The 14,734-nt window shown below is 42.0% G+C and overlaps 1 protein-coding gene across 3 annotated transcripts in view; it reads left to right on the top strand.

Annotated features, from left to right (window-relative positions):
• The window catches only part of Fam135b (family with sequence similarity 135 member B), a 267,506-nt gene that overhangs the window by 183,746 nt on the left and 69,026 nt on the right, over positions 1-14,734 (top strand). For all 3 annotated transcript variants that reach the window (XM_021216986.2, XM_029531127.1, XM_029531128.1), the window contains one exon: positions 6,085-6,211. In XM_021216986.2, the coding sequence (XP_021072645.1) occupies positions 6,085-6,211 (127 nt within the window). The remainder of the gene's footprint in view (positions 1-6,084; positions 6,212-14,734) is intronic.

The following is a 14,734-nucleotide window of genomic DNA, read 5'->3' as shown; positions in this document are numbered from 1 at the left end:
TTAGGATCTTCCAGGTTCCCAGTTCTTTACTTTTTAATATTCAATTTAAGTCTAAATTATTTATATTTAACACTTTCATACATATATATTTTAAATTCTAATTATTCTTTTTTTTATATAATTACTATGTAATTTCAAAACTGAATGAAAAATATCTGTAACTACCAGTGTACAGATCATTTATAGAGTATTTCTTTTTTTTAATTTATTTTATTAGATATTTTCTTCATTTACATTTCAAATGCTATCCCGAAAGTTCCCTATACCCCCACGCCCCTGCTCCCCTACGAACCCACTCCCACTCCTTGGCCCTGGTGTTCCCCTGTGCTGGGTCATATAAAGTTTGCAAGACCAAGGGGCCTCTCTTCCCAATGATGGCCGACTAGGCTATCTTCTGCTATATATGAAGCTAGAGACATGAGCTCTAGGGGTACTGATTAGTTCATATTGTTGTTCCACCTATAGGGTTGCAGAACCCTTCAGCTCCTTGGAAATTTCTCTAGCTCCTCCATTGGGGGCTCTGTGTTCTATCCTATAGATGACTGTGGGCATCCACTGCTGTCATTCTAATTATTCTTTTTTTTAAAAAGATTTATTTATTTATTATAATTAAATACACTGTAGCTGTCTTCAGACACTCCAGAAGAGGGCATCAGGTCTCTTTATGGATGGTTGTGAACCACCATGTGGTTGCTGGGATTTGAACTCAGGACCTTCAGAAGATCGGTGATCTTCTTACTCACTGAGCCATCTCACCAGCCCCATTCTAATTATTCTTACTCCCTTCTTTTTACCTCCTTTCCACTCCTGCCAATCTCCTTTCTTCTAGACAAGTCCTATTAAAAACATTCATGCCTTCCATTACTTTGTGACACACTGAGTTTAATGAGGACCATTCATGTGAAGGTTTAGTGAATCCCAGTGGAGGACAGGGCTAATACATTACAGAGGCCCACATCTATTATTTTCTACGGTTACTGTTTTCTCAAATGCACATTTGCTTGTGATATACTTTGCCTTTGCCCTTCATTGATTCACCCTAAAGCATCTGTAAGGTGCAGAGGAGAACTTAGGCTTTCTTCACTGTACAAGTGGAGGGACAGAGCTCATAAGAGCTGTTGAAGTGGGCTGTGCATGGTCATTCAACAATGTCTCAGAATGGCTGAATATGTTCGTTTGGATAATTTTAAAACACTGAGGACTCATGGCTAGAGTTACATATATGTATAGTGGGATATTTTGTGTAAATTATTTTCACACAAAGGAAGGGGGTTTGTCCAGTTCTCTGTTCTAAACAGCTTCTAAGAATTTTCCTGTGTGTGAGAAAATCAGGGACCTTGATGCTTTTCAATGGTCATGGACTAAATGCTCTGTTGTCTGTTAGTATCTGAGAGTAGAAAAATGAGATGTCTGTTCTTGGACATGAGATGTGACGATATCCCTTGACTCAGTTTTACTCGCCTGCTTAAGACTGCTTCTGCTCTCCTGACCAACTGAGTCAGTTCAGCATCTCAGTGAGAATGACTGAGATGATGTGTATTGAGTAACTAGGATGAAAAGCATCTCCCAAAGACAGAGTGTGTGTGGCTGATGGGCAAGGTAAAGTGATTGAAAAGGCAGACCTGGATTTCAGGGAGGAAAGTTGGGGGGAAATGCTAGCACTTAGCCGTGTAAAAGTCTGCATAGTATTTAAGTCACAGTATACAGCAAAGAGCAGAAGAAAGGGGAATTCAGGGGAGCAGACAGCCAGGGAATAGCAGTTGTGAGCATGGAGCTAAAAGCCAGGGTCACAAAGGTCATAGCCTTCTGGATCTATTGTTCTTCTGCCCCAAACTTTGTTGGCTCCTATATTAAAGGTCCTGGATTGAGGAGAAAGGAGGGACATATATCAGGGGTCTATGGTTTTCATTCACTTCTAATGAGTGTGTAAAGAGGAGCTGCTCTACTCCTGTAGAGGCATTAAGACACACACACACACACACACACACACACACACACACACACACACAGTGATTCTGCAAAGGACACACCAAGTTCTAAGAAAAGGCTTTTCATTTAGAGAGTCCAGAGGTCTGATAAAGGTATGCTGAATTAGATAGGGTGTTAGAGCAGAATGTTATAGAAATGGTATGATATAGGAATATGAGAAAGCACCCCTGACCTTGGGAAACTGCCACTCTAGAAATAGAAAAGCACTGGTCTCCTGCAGGTCACATTCCCCAGCTGGGTGATTTCCTTGGATCAGGAAACACTGCTTCTGTGAATGTCTCAGGGTGGGTTCTGTGTGCCAAGGGTGAGACAGAGCAGGTGTGTCCTGAGATCAGTAGAGAAAGGAAGTGACCTTGAGGGGTTCTGGGTCCCAGAGTCAGGAGCATTTGGTTGCTTAATTCCATCACTTATGGGGGAATCTTTGAATAGCTTATCACACATCTCTAAATATATGTTTTACCATATAGACACATAAAGTGACATATAAAACAAAGGATTTTTGTGATAACGAACTAACAGAGATTATGGCTATATATAATAAAACCATGCAGACTGTCTCACTTAATGAATACACACACACACACACACACACACACACACACACACACACACACGTTCTTGAAGCAATTCTAGCAATATAGAAACTAGCAGTTCTGAGAGCATGTATCATGCCCCTGACTATAAGAGACTCAAGTCTGTAAGCCATCCAGGTGCTCAGCTTCCAAACTGAGTGCTGTGCAAAGCAGTGGGAAAGCCTGAGTAGGGTGGGTGTTTAAAGAATGGGTTTTAGGGCTGGGTGGCCCCCAGTGCCAAATTTGAGTTCCTACTCTCTAACTCTATTCACGTGAGCACGTGGGATTCAGTTTTAGTCAACAGAAGGTGAATGCTGGAAGGCTTCAGTGAGAGCACATGGGAAGCCCTTGGATATATATGTATCCAATAGATGATGATGATGATGATGATGATGATGATGATGATGATGAAGATGATGATTTGTAAAGCAGTCATCATATTCTGGACCACTCAGCACCGATAAGCTCTTGACAAATGTCAGGTAGCTTTCTGTACAGGGAGGTTCAACCCTCCTTGTGACTAAAAGAAAAGCTTTGCAAAAGATGCATACATTTTTTTTTTTGGCTCCACCCAGGGGACAAGAGAGTGTGACAGTGAGAATTACATTGGGGATGGTAAATTGGAGTCAGATTTTTGCCGTGTAATTAATGATGCATCTAAGAGGTTGAATGTAAATCAGTTGAGTATACAGGGGCACTGAAGACTTTTGCCTGAGAAAAATCCTCAAGACTTACCCTCCCCAAAGCTTCCTAGGGCAGAAGGGTCAGTAGTAGTGCAGGCAGGAGTTCCATGGAGAGGTCCAAAGGGCCACCAGCACCTGACATCACCTCTTAGCTCTAGTGTTGCTAAGAGCTCTGATACCATCTAACCGTGGGTTTGGAGCCAGGATATCTAAGCTGTAAGCTTAACCTTTTGATAGGAACACACTCTGCAAGGTTTTCAGCAGCAGCCCTCCAGATGGGAGCACATACAGTTGCTGGAGAGTTAAACTTCACAGATGGGGTAAAAATAGAACCGCCTTCCACTCTCTGGGTTTTGCAGGAAGAATTTTTGTCTTGGCACAAGGTAGCTGGAACAAAGGGAACTCTTTTAGCTTGTGGGAAATACCTGTCAAATAGGGCAAGCACCAGCATTCCAGAAAAAAAAAAAATCTTCTCATAGCATCAGTGAGATCCAACAATAATGCAGCAGGTGTGGAACCAAAGTTTAACCTCAGAAGACTTTTAACTTTCACCGAGAAAGACCAAAGAGAATCTAATTTTTAATCTTCCAATAGGTAGAACTGAGTCTTTCCCAGGGGCTCCCTTCAGTATAAAAGCCACAATTAAATAACAAGTATTTTAGTACTATGTTGGCAGTACTAAAGAAGTCTCAGAGAGGGGGTCATGAGATATATATATATATATATATATATATATATATATATATATATATACCTATATATATATATATATAGGTTTTTTTCGAGACAGGGTTTCTCTGTGTAGCTCTGGCCGCCCTGGAACTCACTCTGTAGACCAGGCTGGCCTCAAACTCAGAAAGCCCCCTGCCTCTGCCTCCCGAGTGCTGGGATTAAAGGCGTGTACCACCACCGCCCAGCTGTACATATTTTTTAAATTCTACCATGTTCCTACCGGTTCTGTCTGGCTGAATGGTAAACTTACTTTACCTCTTGGTTCACTACAAATCCAAAGGCAGATGTGGTAGTGCACACCTGTAACCTCACCCTTGGGAAATAGGGGCACAAGGACCAGGAGCTTCACCAAGGTGGCATATATAAATCAAACCTGGTCTCAAAAAAACCCCAAACCAAGGCAGATTCAAATAGTATTAGTATCATATAATGCAATTGTCCCCCAGTTACCCAGAAGCTCGAGGCAATAAAATGAAATAGTATGTTTTCCTGTAGCCGATGTATATACTACTGCTGCATGTTTTAAATTATCCCTAAATTACGTATGAACACAATTAAAAGTAGGGGATTAAATTAAAGTTGGCATCCCAAAGCCAACACTTGTGTAGATATTAGTGACTGAATGATTTTGATATCAATTATATCACCAAGGGTAGTCACCAGCTTTTGCTCAATCTCACCATTTGCTAGACCTTACACTTACCACTAACTTTCACTAATGTTAGGAGTCTCTGTGATGCCCCAGCGCTCAAGTGCACTATTAACCCTTCTGACAGGCCATGAAGTAGGAGGTTCAAACTTGTCTCAGATCCTAATAGGTAAGTGCTGCTGGCTTGTAACTCCTGCTAGCAGGTGTCTGCCCTCATAGTCATGGCTGTCCATGGTGCCATATTGTTGCTGAGTACTCAGCCACTCCCCTCAGGTTACTTCTTAGAAACAGTTTCTTCTTCTTAGCTGCTGTTCATCCCCACCACATTATAATACTGCCTTACTCATTTGAACCCCTTTTTAGGCCAATGCGTGCTTGCTTAACCCTTGCCATTCCAACACCTCACGTATTCTCTGGCTTGTGGCTAAAGACTAATAACCTTTGAATAGATGACATAGAAATAGAAACATAATCTTAACTTCATTTCTCTGCAAGTTTTTCAACCATAAGCATGTGTTTCTTGTGTGAAATCTGTCCCAGTTGTCTCCAGCTACTACAGCAAAGATGATGGCATCTGAGGACATTTATGGCCACAAGAGAGTTTTAGTTTCTTTGAGAGGTTACAGCATAGCTATGAAATGGTATTTGTCATGGGATATCCAAGAGGAGATCCACTGATGTTCCAGCATTGACAGTATAGGAAAAGCCAGAGGCCTCGTACCAGACCAGAGACTCAGTCATTGCAATGAACACTTGCAAGCAAGGTGTGAACAAAAGGCTATATACTATGGCAACACTGTGGCACAGTACAAATTCCACATTGGAAGGTTTTTTTTTCTCCGTTATGGGGAATGTTGCAAGGTGAAATTCACACACAAATAAAAACAAAACAATAAAAAGTTAAACAAATAAGCCATTATTGATTTTTAATATTTTAAAGAATTTCATACAAGCACTGTATTTACATCATTTAACTCCCCACCCTTTTCCACATTCTCCTGTGTCCTTCCTACTCCCTCTCATATTCATGACCAATTCTTCTTTGGTTATTATATTACTATATATGTATATTATGTATATATATATATATGTATATATAGATACACACATATGTATATAAGCAAATATATGAATTATACATATATATGTATATATGTTGTGTATGTGTACACACGCACACACACAAACACACATCTACCTGTATGTATATAGACACAACTGCTGAGTTCATTTAGTATTCATTATACATACGTGTTTGGGGCTGACCACTTGGTACTGATAGCCTGTCAGGTGGCTTGCCCCTGCTAAAGGCTGATTCTTTTCACCTCTCAGCAAGCATTAGTTGCCTGTAGCTCTTCAGCTCAGGTCAGGACCTTGTGCAGTTTCCCCCATGCTCAGTTGCAGCCTCCCTCAAACACATGACCAATTACTTCCTGTTTTCCCTTCCTCTTCTTTCTAGTTTCACCCGCCCAGGAAGAGGCTCCTGGTTAGGCAAAGGTGGCCCAGACACAGGATCAGAACAGCCCACCATTTCTCTGGAAAACTTGGTCTTTGGAGCTGGATACTGCAAGCCGACTTCCTCAGAGGTAAGGCCATGCTTCCAAGATTGCCAATTCTCACCTTGCCAATAGTATGCTGTATGAGGTTTCTTCTTCATTTAACTGTTTCTTTAGGGCACTGTTTGGCCAGTTCCTTCAAGGGCCATCCAACCCTTGACTTCTGACAAATCTTCTCTCAGATGAACTGTGAGTGACAACCCCTGTAGTTGTTGTAGGGAGTGTTTTATCTTATTGTTCCTCTAACTTGTGGTTCTTTGAGAAATAAGAGCTTTCTAGGAGGTGGCACTATTGTGAAGATGATCCCTTCCTAGTAACGATCCCGTCCAGATAACGAATGTTTGTTGGCATTGAGTCATGCCTGCTTTTAAAACCTGGTCCCACCTTGTATTTACTCACTTTCTATGATTCTGTATCCTCACCCCTAGAGTGCGTCACTAAGGACCACTAATCTCATGTGCAATTATATACACTCGATGTTGTCCCAACTGCAAGTTCTTAGTCTAGTACCTAGGGCTTAGTGGCTGCTTAATAAATAAACGCGTATTCCTTTTCATTCTCTTCTCTTCTTCCCAGAAGGGGCTTGCCATTTCTGTTCCCTCATCACTGCCCATATTTTTCTCTTATACATGAGACATTTTAGGCATGTTCAGAAATGACCAGCCAGTATTATTCAGGGTTGCCCAGAGATACAGAACCAACAGGAATGAGTCTTTCCTTGTTTTAATGAGTTGACTCTCATGGTTCTGGAGGTTGAGGAGGCTACAGACATGCATCCAACAAGCTGATGACCCAGGGGAGCTGATAGCAGAGTTCTAGGCAAAGTCTAAGTCTAGAAGGTGGATGATGCTCTCACTTATGAGAAGCATCTGTTTGCTTTGTTGTATTCAGAAACTGGGTGTTTATGACTAGTCTTGTCACGTTGGGGAGGGAGATCTCTTTCACTCGGGCAGGTCTTTGTTCAGTTACAAAAAAAAAAAAAAAAAAAAAAAAAAAAAAAAAAAAAATCTGTTAGAAACATCCATACAGCCAGTTGTAGCAATGATTAACCAAACATCTGAGTAGCCCATGGCCCAGACAAATAAACACAGGATATTTATCATGGTAAAGCCAATGACAGGAATGTGCAAGACTGTGCGGAGCCAGCCCTGTGCACCTCTGCTATAGCAGGCTCTTTGGATAGACTGTTCAGGATGCACAACCATTCACCTTCCTTCTCTGGATTTTTCCCTCGTTTGAAACCTAGCCAGGAGATTTGGCTGCAAATGTCACATCTGTATGTTGGTTAGGCTGCTGTATCCCATGTTTCCTGAGGACTTCAAAGGGCGAATTCTCATGGAAGGATGGGAAACTGAGTCCGTGATAGGGCTTGGTCTCGTGGGTGAGCTGGCTTTAGATAACAGTAAGAACAGAATGAATACACGCCCTCAGTACCTGTGACACTTACCAAGCTTCCTGGAAGCTGGTATCCTCATCTCCCACAGAGGAACCTCCAATGAGTGAGGGGGAGAGAGAAAGCCAAGAGTCTGCCAGCATAACATGGGTATCTCACTTACCCACTATGCATTGCTAAATTCACATTTCAGCATCAGGGTGAGCAGGATAGAAGGCTGTTCACCCTCCTACAGTAGATGTGTGGTGTGCCGGCAAGTCATCTGCTAATTCCTTTCCTACTGAGACATCGGCAGCTGATTTCCACACTGGAGCAATCACTCTGTCCAGCTTATCATCACCATTCAACTTGACTTGTGCCTCTCTCACAGCACTATGTGGTAGCTTTAAGAGTCTCCCTGATAGACCTTCCACCTAAAAACCTTCAGTTCAGACTCCTCCTAAGCAAACATGGCCAGAGATATTGGTAATTGGCAGCATTCACAGCCCGGATCAAAATGTTTACAGCAGGAGCCTTACATGCTGAGCCCCTTAGCTGATGGCACTGAAGAGTGTGAAAGGGTCTTGATGTTCCATCAACTTGGGAGATGCTCTGGTGCTCAGATTATTTGCATCAACCAGGACCATTTGTACTAGCATCACTGAGATGTCTTCTCTGATTTCCCAAATGCTCTAAGTATCTCTGGCTCTCCTGTGCAGGACCTTTGACTAGCTTAAAATAGGAAACAACTCATTTAGCTTCTTCTCCTAGCACCGAACAAGTTACCTAACCTATAAAACCAGTGTTCAAGCCCTATGTGCTGAATGGATGGTTGGCACTACTGTGTGCATCATGCTGGTAGAGACTGACTAGCTAGAGATTCAGGAGAGAGGTTAGTCACTGTAGCAGATAGAAAGTAAGGGAGAGAGTCATGATGGACCATATTGGGAGACTGCAAAGACCCTAGTCCAGCCCAGGACAGGATTTTGAACACTGTAGAACATTCTGACCCACTGGCCTTTCACACATGACCTAGCATACTGCCTGATGCTGTGATGGGTTACCTTCTGTGACTTCTTACAATGTAGAGAAATTGGTGCTTATAGAAACTCAGTTTACACAGTTATGAAATGGGTACAGTCTTTTAGGAAGATTTCAGAGGTTTCTGTGCATCAATACTATATAGAGCAGGGCTTAACAGGCAGATGATAAGGTAAAATGGGGTTTGTTAACTTGTTTGTATTCTGTTTTTTTATTGGCTGTTTCTGGGGCTCTGTGTCAAATTAAATGTGACTGTCTTTCATATGTTCAGAGAGAAAGGCTGATTTGTGAGCCTTGGCACCAAGCTTGTTCCCAAATCTTGGCTCAGTATGTTGTTTTCGGGGTTTGGTTCTTTTTCTGTGTGTTTTCCACTTGGGTCCCATCCAATTATGTGGAGTCAGTGCTGTGTGCCCACCCTGTACCTTCCCACCAGGCAAGGCTGCCAAGCCAAGAATCCAATCTTAGTTCCACATCCCCTTGGGGGCTTTGCATGCAAATCTCAAGAAGCCCAGAGCATTAGCAGATAGAACTGGAATTCTCATGGGCTGATGCATCAGAGACCATGTGCTCCTCCCAGTAAGCCCTTCCTGGCAGAGGCCTGTGAAAACACAGAGACTGGTGGCAAAAATGAGCTTTTTAGAACATACAGCACACCAGGAAGGTAAGAGATGATGATGCAGTTGGGTCTGCCCCATTTCTCAGATTCCCTATGTCCTGTGGCAACTTTGAAATTTGACCTTTGCATTTAGAGCTGTGGCCTGAGGTTTTGTGTGTCTTCCTGATACAAGTGATATGAACACTAGAGAGATTATTCAACTTTTTAAGATGACATACATCTTGGGGGCGGTTATTGCTAGCACAGTCTCACTGGCTTCTAAATAAATAAAATGCTGCAACCCTGTAGTGCTCTAGAGCAGAGTTTGGGAGAAAATTCCCTAAGAAAAATTATATATATATATATATATATAAATTTTTTGTCTGCATAGTTAAATCAGTCTAAGTCCAACCATTATTACTGTGCTATGCTGTATGTGAGAGTTTTGTTCTTGGCTGCAATACTAAACTCCTGTGTGACTTTGAACCTGTCATTTGTCTTCTCTAGTTCTATTTCCCAGCAAGTAGAAAAAAAAAACTGAATCTTCCAGGAAAACCTCTTCAGGGCTTCTCTTCTGTGTTTAGTGTTGTATCCCTGTCACTGCCAAAAGCAGTTGGGACAGTTGAGACACACTTGAGTGTGCACGCACACGCGCGCGCGTGCACACACACACACACACACACACACACCATCACTGACACCATCACCGCAAAGCCTTCCATGTCACTAGAAGAAGTGTGGTGCCAAGACTGCATAATGGGTCAGTGCCGGTCATCTTAGCTTACATCTACGGTCATCTGCTCCCCCATTACAGTATCCAGCGAAGGCACAGAGGCCTCCAGATGATTCAATAGATGGAATGTCCAGCCAATATTTCTTTCTAGAGATAAAGACTCTAAGACAGAAAGAAGTTAAGATGTACATCCTGCCCTGTCCCTCCTCACACCATACAATTAGGCAGCAGCTAAGCTGAAGGTTTAATTGAATGAACATCTTATCATTTCCCAGTTGCCCCTGACTCCAGGAGAATGGGTTTTCAGATAATATATATCTGTAGATGTTCCATTGACTCAGTTCCCCTGGGCAAGCCTTGTTTCTCTTTTTATACCTGTGTGTATATGGCTCCTAAAGTATTTTGAGAAAGCATTTGTTCAGTTGCTATCTTGTTGTGCTTTTACTTTGCATCTCAAGTGAAGATTAAGAGTGCTGACCCATTTTCACATACAGATGGGCTTCTCCTACATCCCCTCTAGAGAAATGTCCAGTTAAGCAATCTGCCTATTTGTAAATTTGCTTATGTTTAGTATTTAGCTTTGGTTTCAGTTAGTTTTAGGAGGTCTCTGTACATGTTGGATATTAGCTCTTCATCACATCACACCTGAGACTGTTTTCCTCGATTTCATCCCATGTGTTTGCATGCCCTCCCTGTCCCTTTGCAGGGCAGGAGTCTGGTTGACACAGTCCCATTCGCCTCTTCCCTTCTGGCTGTTCTGCAGCATCACCAATGATAAGTGTCCCCAAGTCTTCCTTTACATTTTCTCTGGGGCTTTTATAGTTTCAGGTTACATTCTTCAATACATGTAAGATGATTAGAGTGTATGAGGTAAGGAATGAGTTCATTATTTCTATACATAAGGATATACAGTTTTCTAATACCGTGTGAATGACTATCCTTGCCCCATTATGCGGTCTTGGCACCATGTCGTGGATTTGTTGTTGAGGCTCCTCTTTTGTTTTTAAAAAAAAAAAAAAAGGTGCATTATAGTGATACAAATTCTTTGAATAAATGGAGCATATTTAATGATCTTTGGTGGGCTTGCCCTTCTGTTTACTTAGCTTATATGCCAGTATCTGTAGCTACAACTCACCATGTTAATCATTGTAATTCCATTCTCTATTCTGAAATCAAATGCCTTGAGACTTCCTGCTTTATCCTCTTCTCGTAGTTGCTTTGGATGTTCATAGTCCTTAGTGTCTTTCAGGGTTGTGTTCTATGTTTTAAGCCAGTCACAGGGATAAAAGTACTCTGCAAAGTACCTACAAACCAGCACACTGAAAAGAGTGAGAGAGTGGTGGTCACCAGGGCTCGAGGGGAGAGAGAAGGAGGGGCAGTTAGGTCCTATGTGATGAGAGAGGTCTCCTGAGAGCTGTTTCACAGTCCTGCCCTGCATTGCATCCTGCTCTGAGTATTCACTTGAGTTATAAAAAGTGTAAGAAGAAAAAAATGTCATGATTGGAGAGACCAGATAATTACTCAGGCTATTCATTGCTGCTTTATTCACTGTAGCTAGGAAATGAGGAAAAACCTATACTTCCCTCAACTGTTAAATAGATAATGAAAAGTTGTACCTATACACAATGTAACAATCTGCAAAGAAAAATGAAATTTCTATGTAAGTGGATGAAATTTAAAAGGATCATATTGGGTGAGGGAACCACAACCCAGAAACCAAATATTATATGTTCTCCCATATTTATGAATGCCAGACTTTTAGACGGGGGGTATACAAGCTAGAGAAACTATACACAACAAGAAAGTAAAAAGGGACCATGGGAGGTGAGAAGGAGCATCAGAGAATGAGGGGGTAGGGCACAGGTGTTACTCTACCAAAATAATGGGGAAGGTGTGCTTTATTGGGGAGCTAAGAAGCCATCCAGAGGGAGAGAAATGAAAGAACACTAAAGAACCCTCTCAGAGGCCTAGGAAAAGGGGGTGGGGTGAAGAACTTTTGGAGAAGGACAGAAAAAAGAGACCAACATTTAGAATGCAAATAAAACAAGTTTAAATAATAAATTCTAGATGGATCATGAATTCTACAGAGAAAGAGAGAGAGAGAGAGAGAGAGAGAGAGAGAGAGAGAGAGAGAGAGAGAGAGAGAGGCAAACAGAGACAGAGACAGAGTGACAGAGATTAAAGAAGTTTCCAAAGGAATAGTTTAAACCATTCACACACCAATGCAAACCAAGCTTGCTAAATCAAGTTCCCTCAGTAGGGAGTTAGCACATGATCAAAGCTTTGTAACCTGTGAGAGCTCTCTGTGTGTGTCTATGTGTATGAACACACATGCATGCAAGCGTGTGGCAGGCAAGTGCCTGTGGATACTACATGCACTACAGAAGAGTTTCATGTCTCCTTCCCTGCAGCCTTTTCCCCTTCTACTGTAATCATACCATCACTAGCTACAGTGAATACAGTAGCAATGAATAGCCTGAGTAAGTATCTGTAGAGTGGGATGTTGAGTCCTTTGGGCACATGCCAAGAAGGGATATAGCTGTTATATATTCTTTTAACTTTTTAAAAATTAGTTTTAATTGATGTCTTAGTTAGGGTTTTACTGCTGTGAACAGACACCATGACCAATACAAGTCTTATAAAGGACAACATTTAATTGGGGCTGGCTTACAGGTTCATTGGTTCAGTCCATCATCATCAAGGTAGGAGCAGGACAGCATCTAGGCAGGCACGATATAGGCAGAGCTGAGAGTTCTACATCTTCATCTGAAAGCTGCTAGTGGCAGACTGACTTCCAGGCAGCTAGGAGTAAGGTCTTATAGCTCACACCCACAGTGACACACCTACTCCAATAGGCCTCTACTCCTAACAGAAAAAGAGAATATCAACTTGAGAGAGGAAGGGGGACATGTTTCTTTGATGATGATGATGATGATGATGATTTGTGCACAGATATGTAAATACAACCCGATGAGTCTGTTTTATCGTTTTTTATGGATGTGGTTTCAGGGCTGCCCATTCTGCATTGGACAACCCATGTGGGGGCTGAGATACGCCAATTTTTCTTCTCCCGGGAGTCTTAATTGTCTATAGTTCTTTGTCTAAATTGGGACCCTGGGGAAACAACCTGTTTCACAGCTGACTTCTTGGTGTTATGATTCTTACAATCTCCCCACCCCTCTTCTGCAATGTTCCCTGAGAATGGATATAGGAGCTGTGATGGAGGAGTATCCATGGAGGCTGGGCTTCCCCGTACTACACTTTCTCTGAATTGTGTTCCACTGTCTCCCGTGATGGTTTCCATTTGCTTTGAAGCATGATTCTTTGATGAAGGGTGCTCGTACACTTACTTGTGGGTATAGTGTTATGATTTAGAATGTACTAAGGAATTATAAATATAAGCTAACTGATAATGTTCCTCACAAGAAGCAGAGACAAAAAAACAATACAACAAAACAAAAACCCAGTACCAGGCATAAGACACCTCCTTTTTGATAACTGATCAGGATAGCCCAAGTCACTCCTAAAGGAACAGGTACTACTGATGAGGTAGGTCTTTGGCTGACTCTCAGGTTGAGGGTGGGGCCTTATTGCTGATGACAACACACCCTTACGTGACTGAGAAGACTCTAGCTGGCTCTGACCTAAAAGCCTCTTTTCTGACATCTAGCTTCCATGGTTCCAGAAAATACTGTGCAAACTGCCGGGGGGTGGGGGGTGGGGTGGGGGGCAAGCAATTGGAGAGTCCTACCCAGCTGCAACACCTATCAATCATAACAATGTTCTGCATGAAATACGCACAGAGAGTTGAAGGAAGTAGCATTCACAGGTTGTGCAACCAACAACTCCTAATTAAGTCCACTCAGCAGGAGCGGAATCATCCCTGGTACTAGAAATGTAACCAGCATCTCAGAGACAGTGAGGTCATGTACCTTGGAAAAGAATCTCACAGTGCCACTTCACTTTCTGTCTTTTGAAGAATTCCACACACTGATTTCCAGACTGGACACACCACCAACAAGATGATGATCTGGCCAACAGTGAATGAGGGACAACCCCATCCCCTCTTTCTTTCACATCCTTCCCAGCATTTGTTGTTAGTTATATTTTCTTGATCTCTTGTATTAAACTGCATTCCTTGGCGTGTTTGCAGTCTGATACCAGCACTTTCAGTGTAAAATATTTACAATATTTATAGATTGTACTGAATGATGGCTGAGTTCCTAAGGGTTCTGGGCACTGGTACCAACTGAACCTGTGTTCAGTGATTGAGGTCAGGACATCAATTCTATGATGAAAACTGTGAGGGTCGGGTTCCTAGCTGAAGAGTTCTAGCAGAACTGGAATTATGATATTCAGTCTCCAAGTGTCAGCCATTCCCCTCATCAGTGTCCCCCCTTTTCCCTGAAAAAAATCAGCAGGGCCAAAGAAACATTGAAGACCTATGCTTTCTATCTCCATTGTTATGAATAATTGACTATATTTGATAGTTTCTATCACGTTGAAAAATCCCCCTTCAAAGATTGAAATAATAAAAGATCCATCTAGGAACAGGAATGGGTTATTACATTCTGTTTCTATGGAGACCAAATTGCTAGTGTCCTTTCTGTGATTTTTATTGGCAGTTGTTGAGTCCACACGTGCTAGGTTATTCTGATCAGTAAGTAGATGATATTTATCATTGCCTGTAAATATAAGGAAATCATCTCAACTTGCATTTATTCTCGGAGTTGTAGAAGTGGCCCTTCCCCTATAATATGTTTCAATTTAACTTGATTGAAGGGTGTACTGCCTGTGATAGATAAGAAGTTT

The sequence above is a fragment of the Mus pahari genome, chromosome 17 (assembly GCF_900095145.1).
Source record: "Mus pahari chromosome 17, PAHARI_EIJ_v1.1, whole genome shotgun sequence".
NCBI classification, from domain to species: Eukaryota; Metazoa; Chordata; class Mammalia; order Rodentia; family Muridae; genus Mus; species Mus pahari.
The sequence above is the reverse complement of the archived record's forward strand: the minus strand, read 5'-3'. Positions and strand labels throughout refer to the sequence as shown.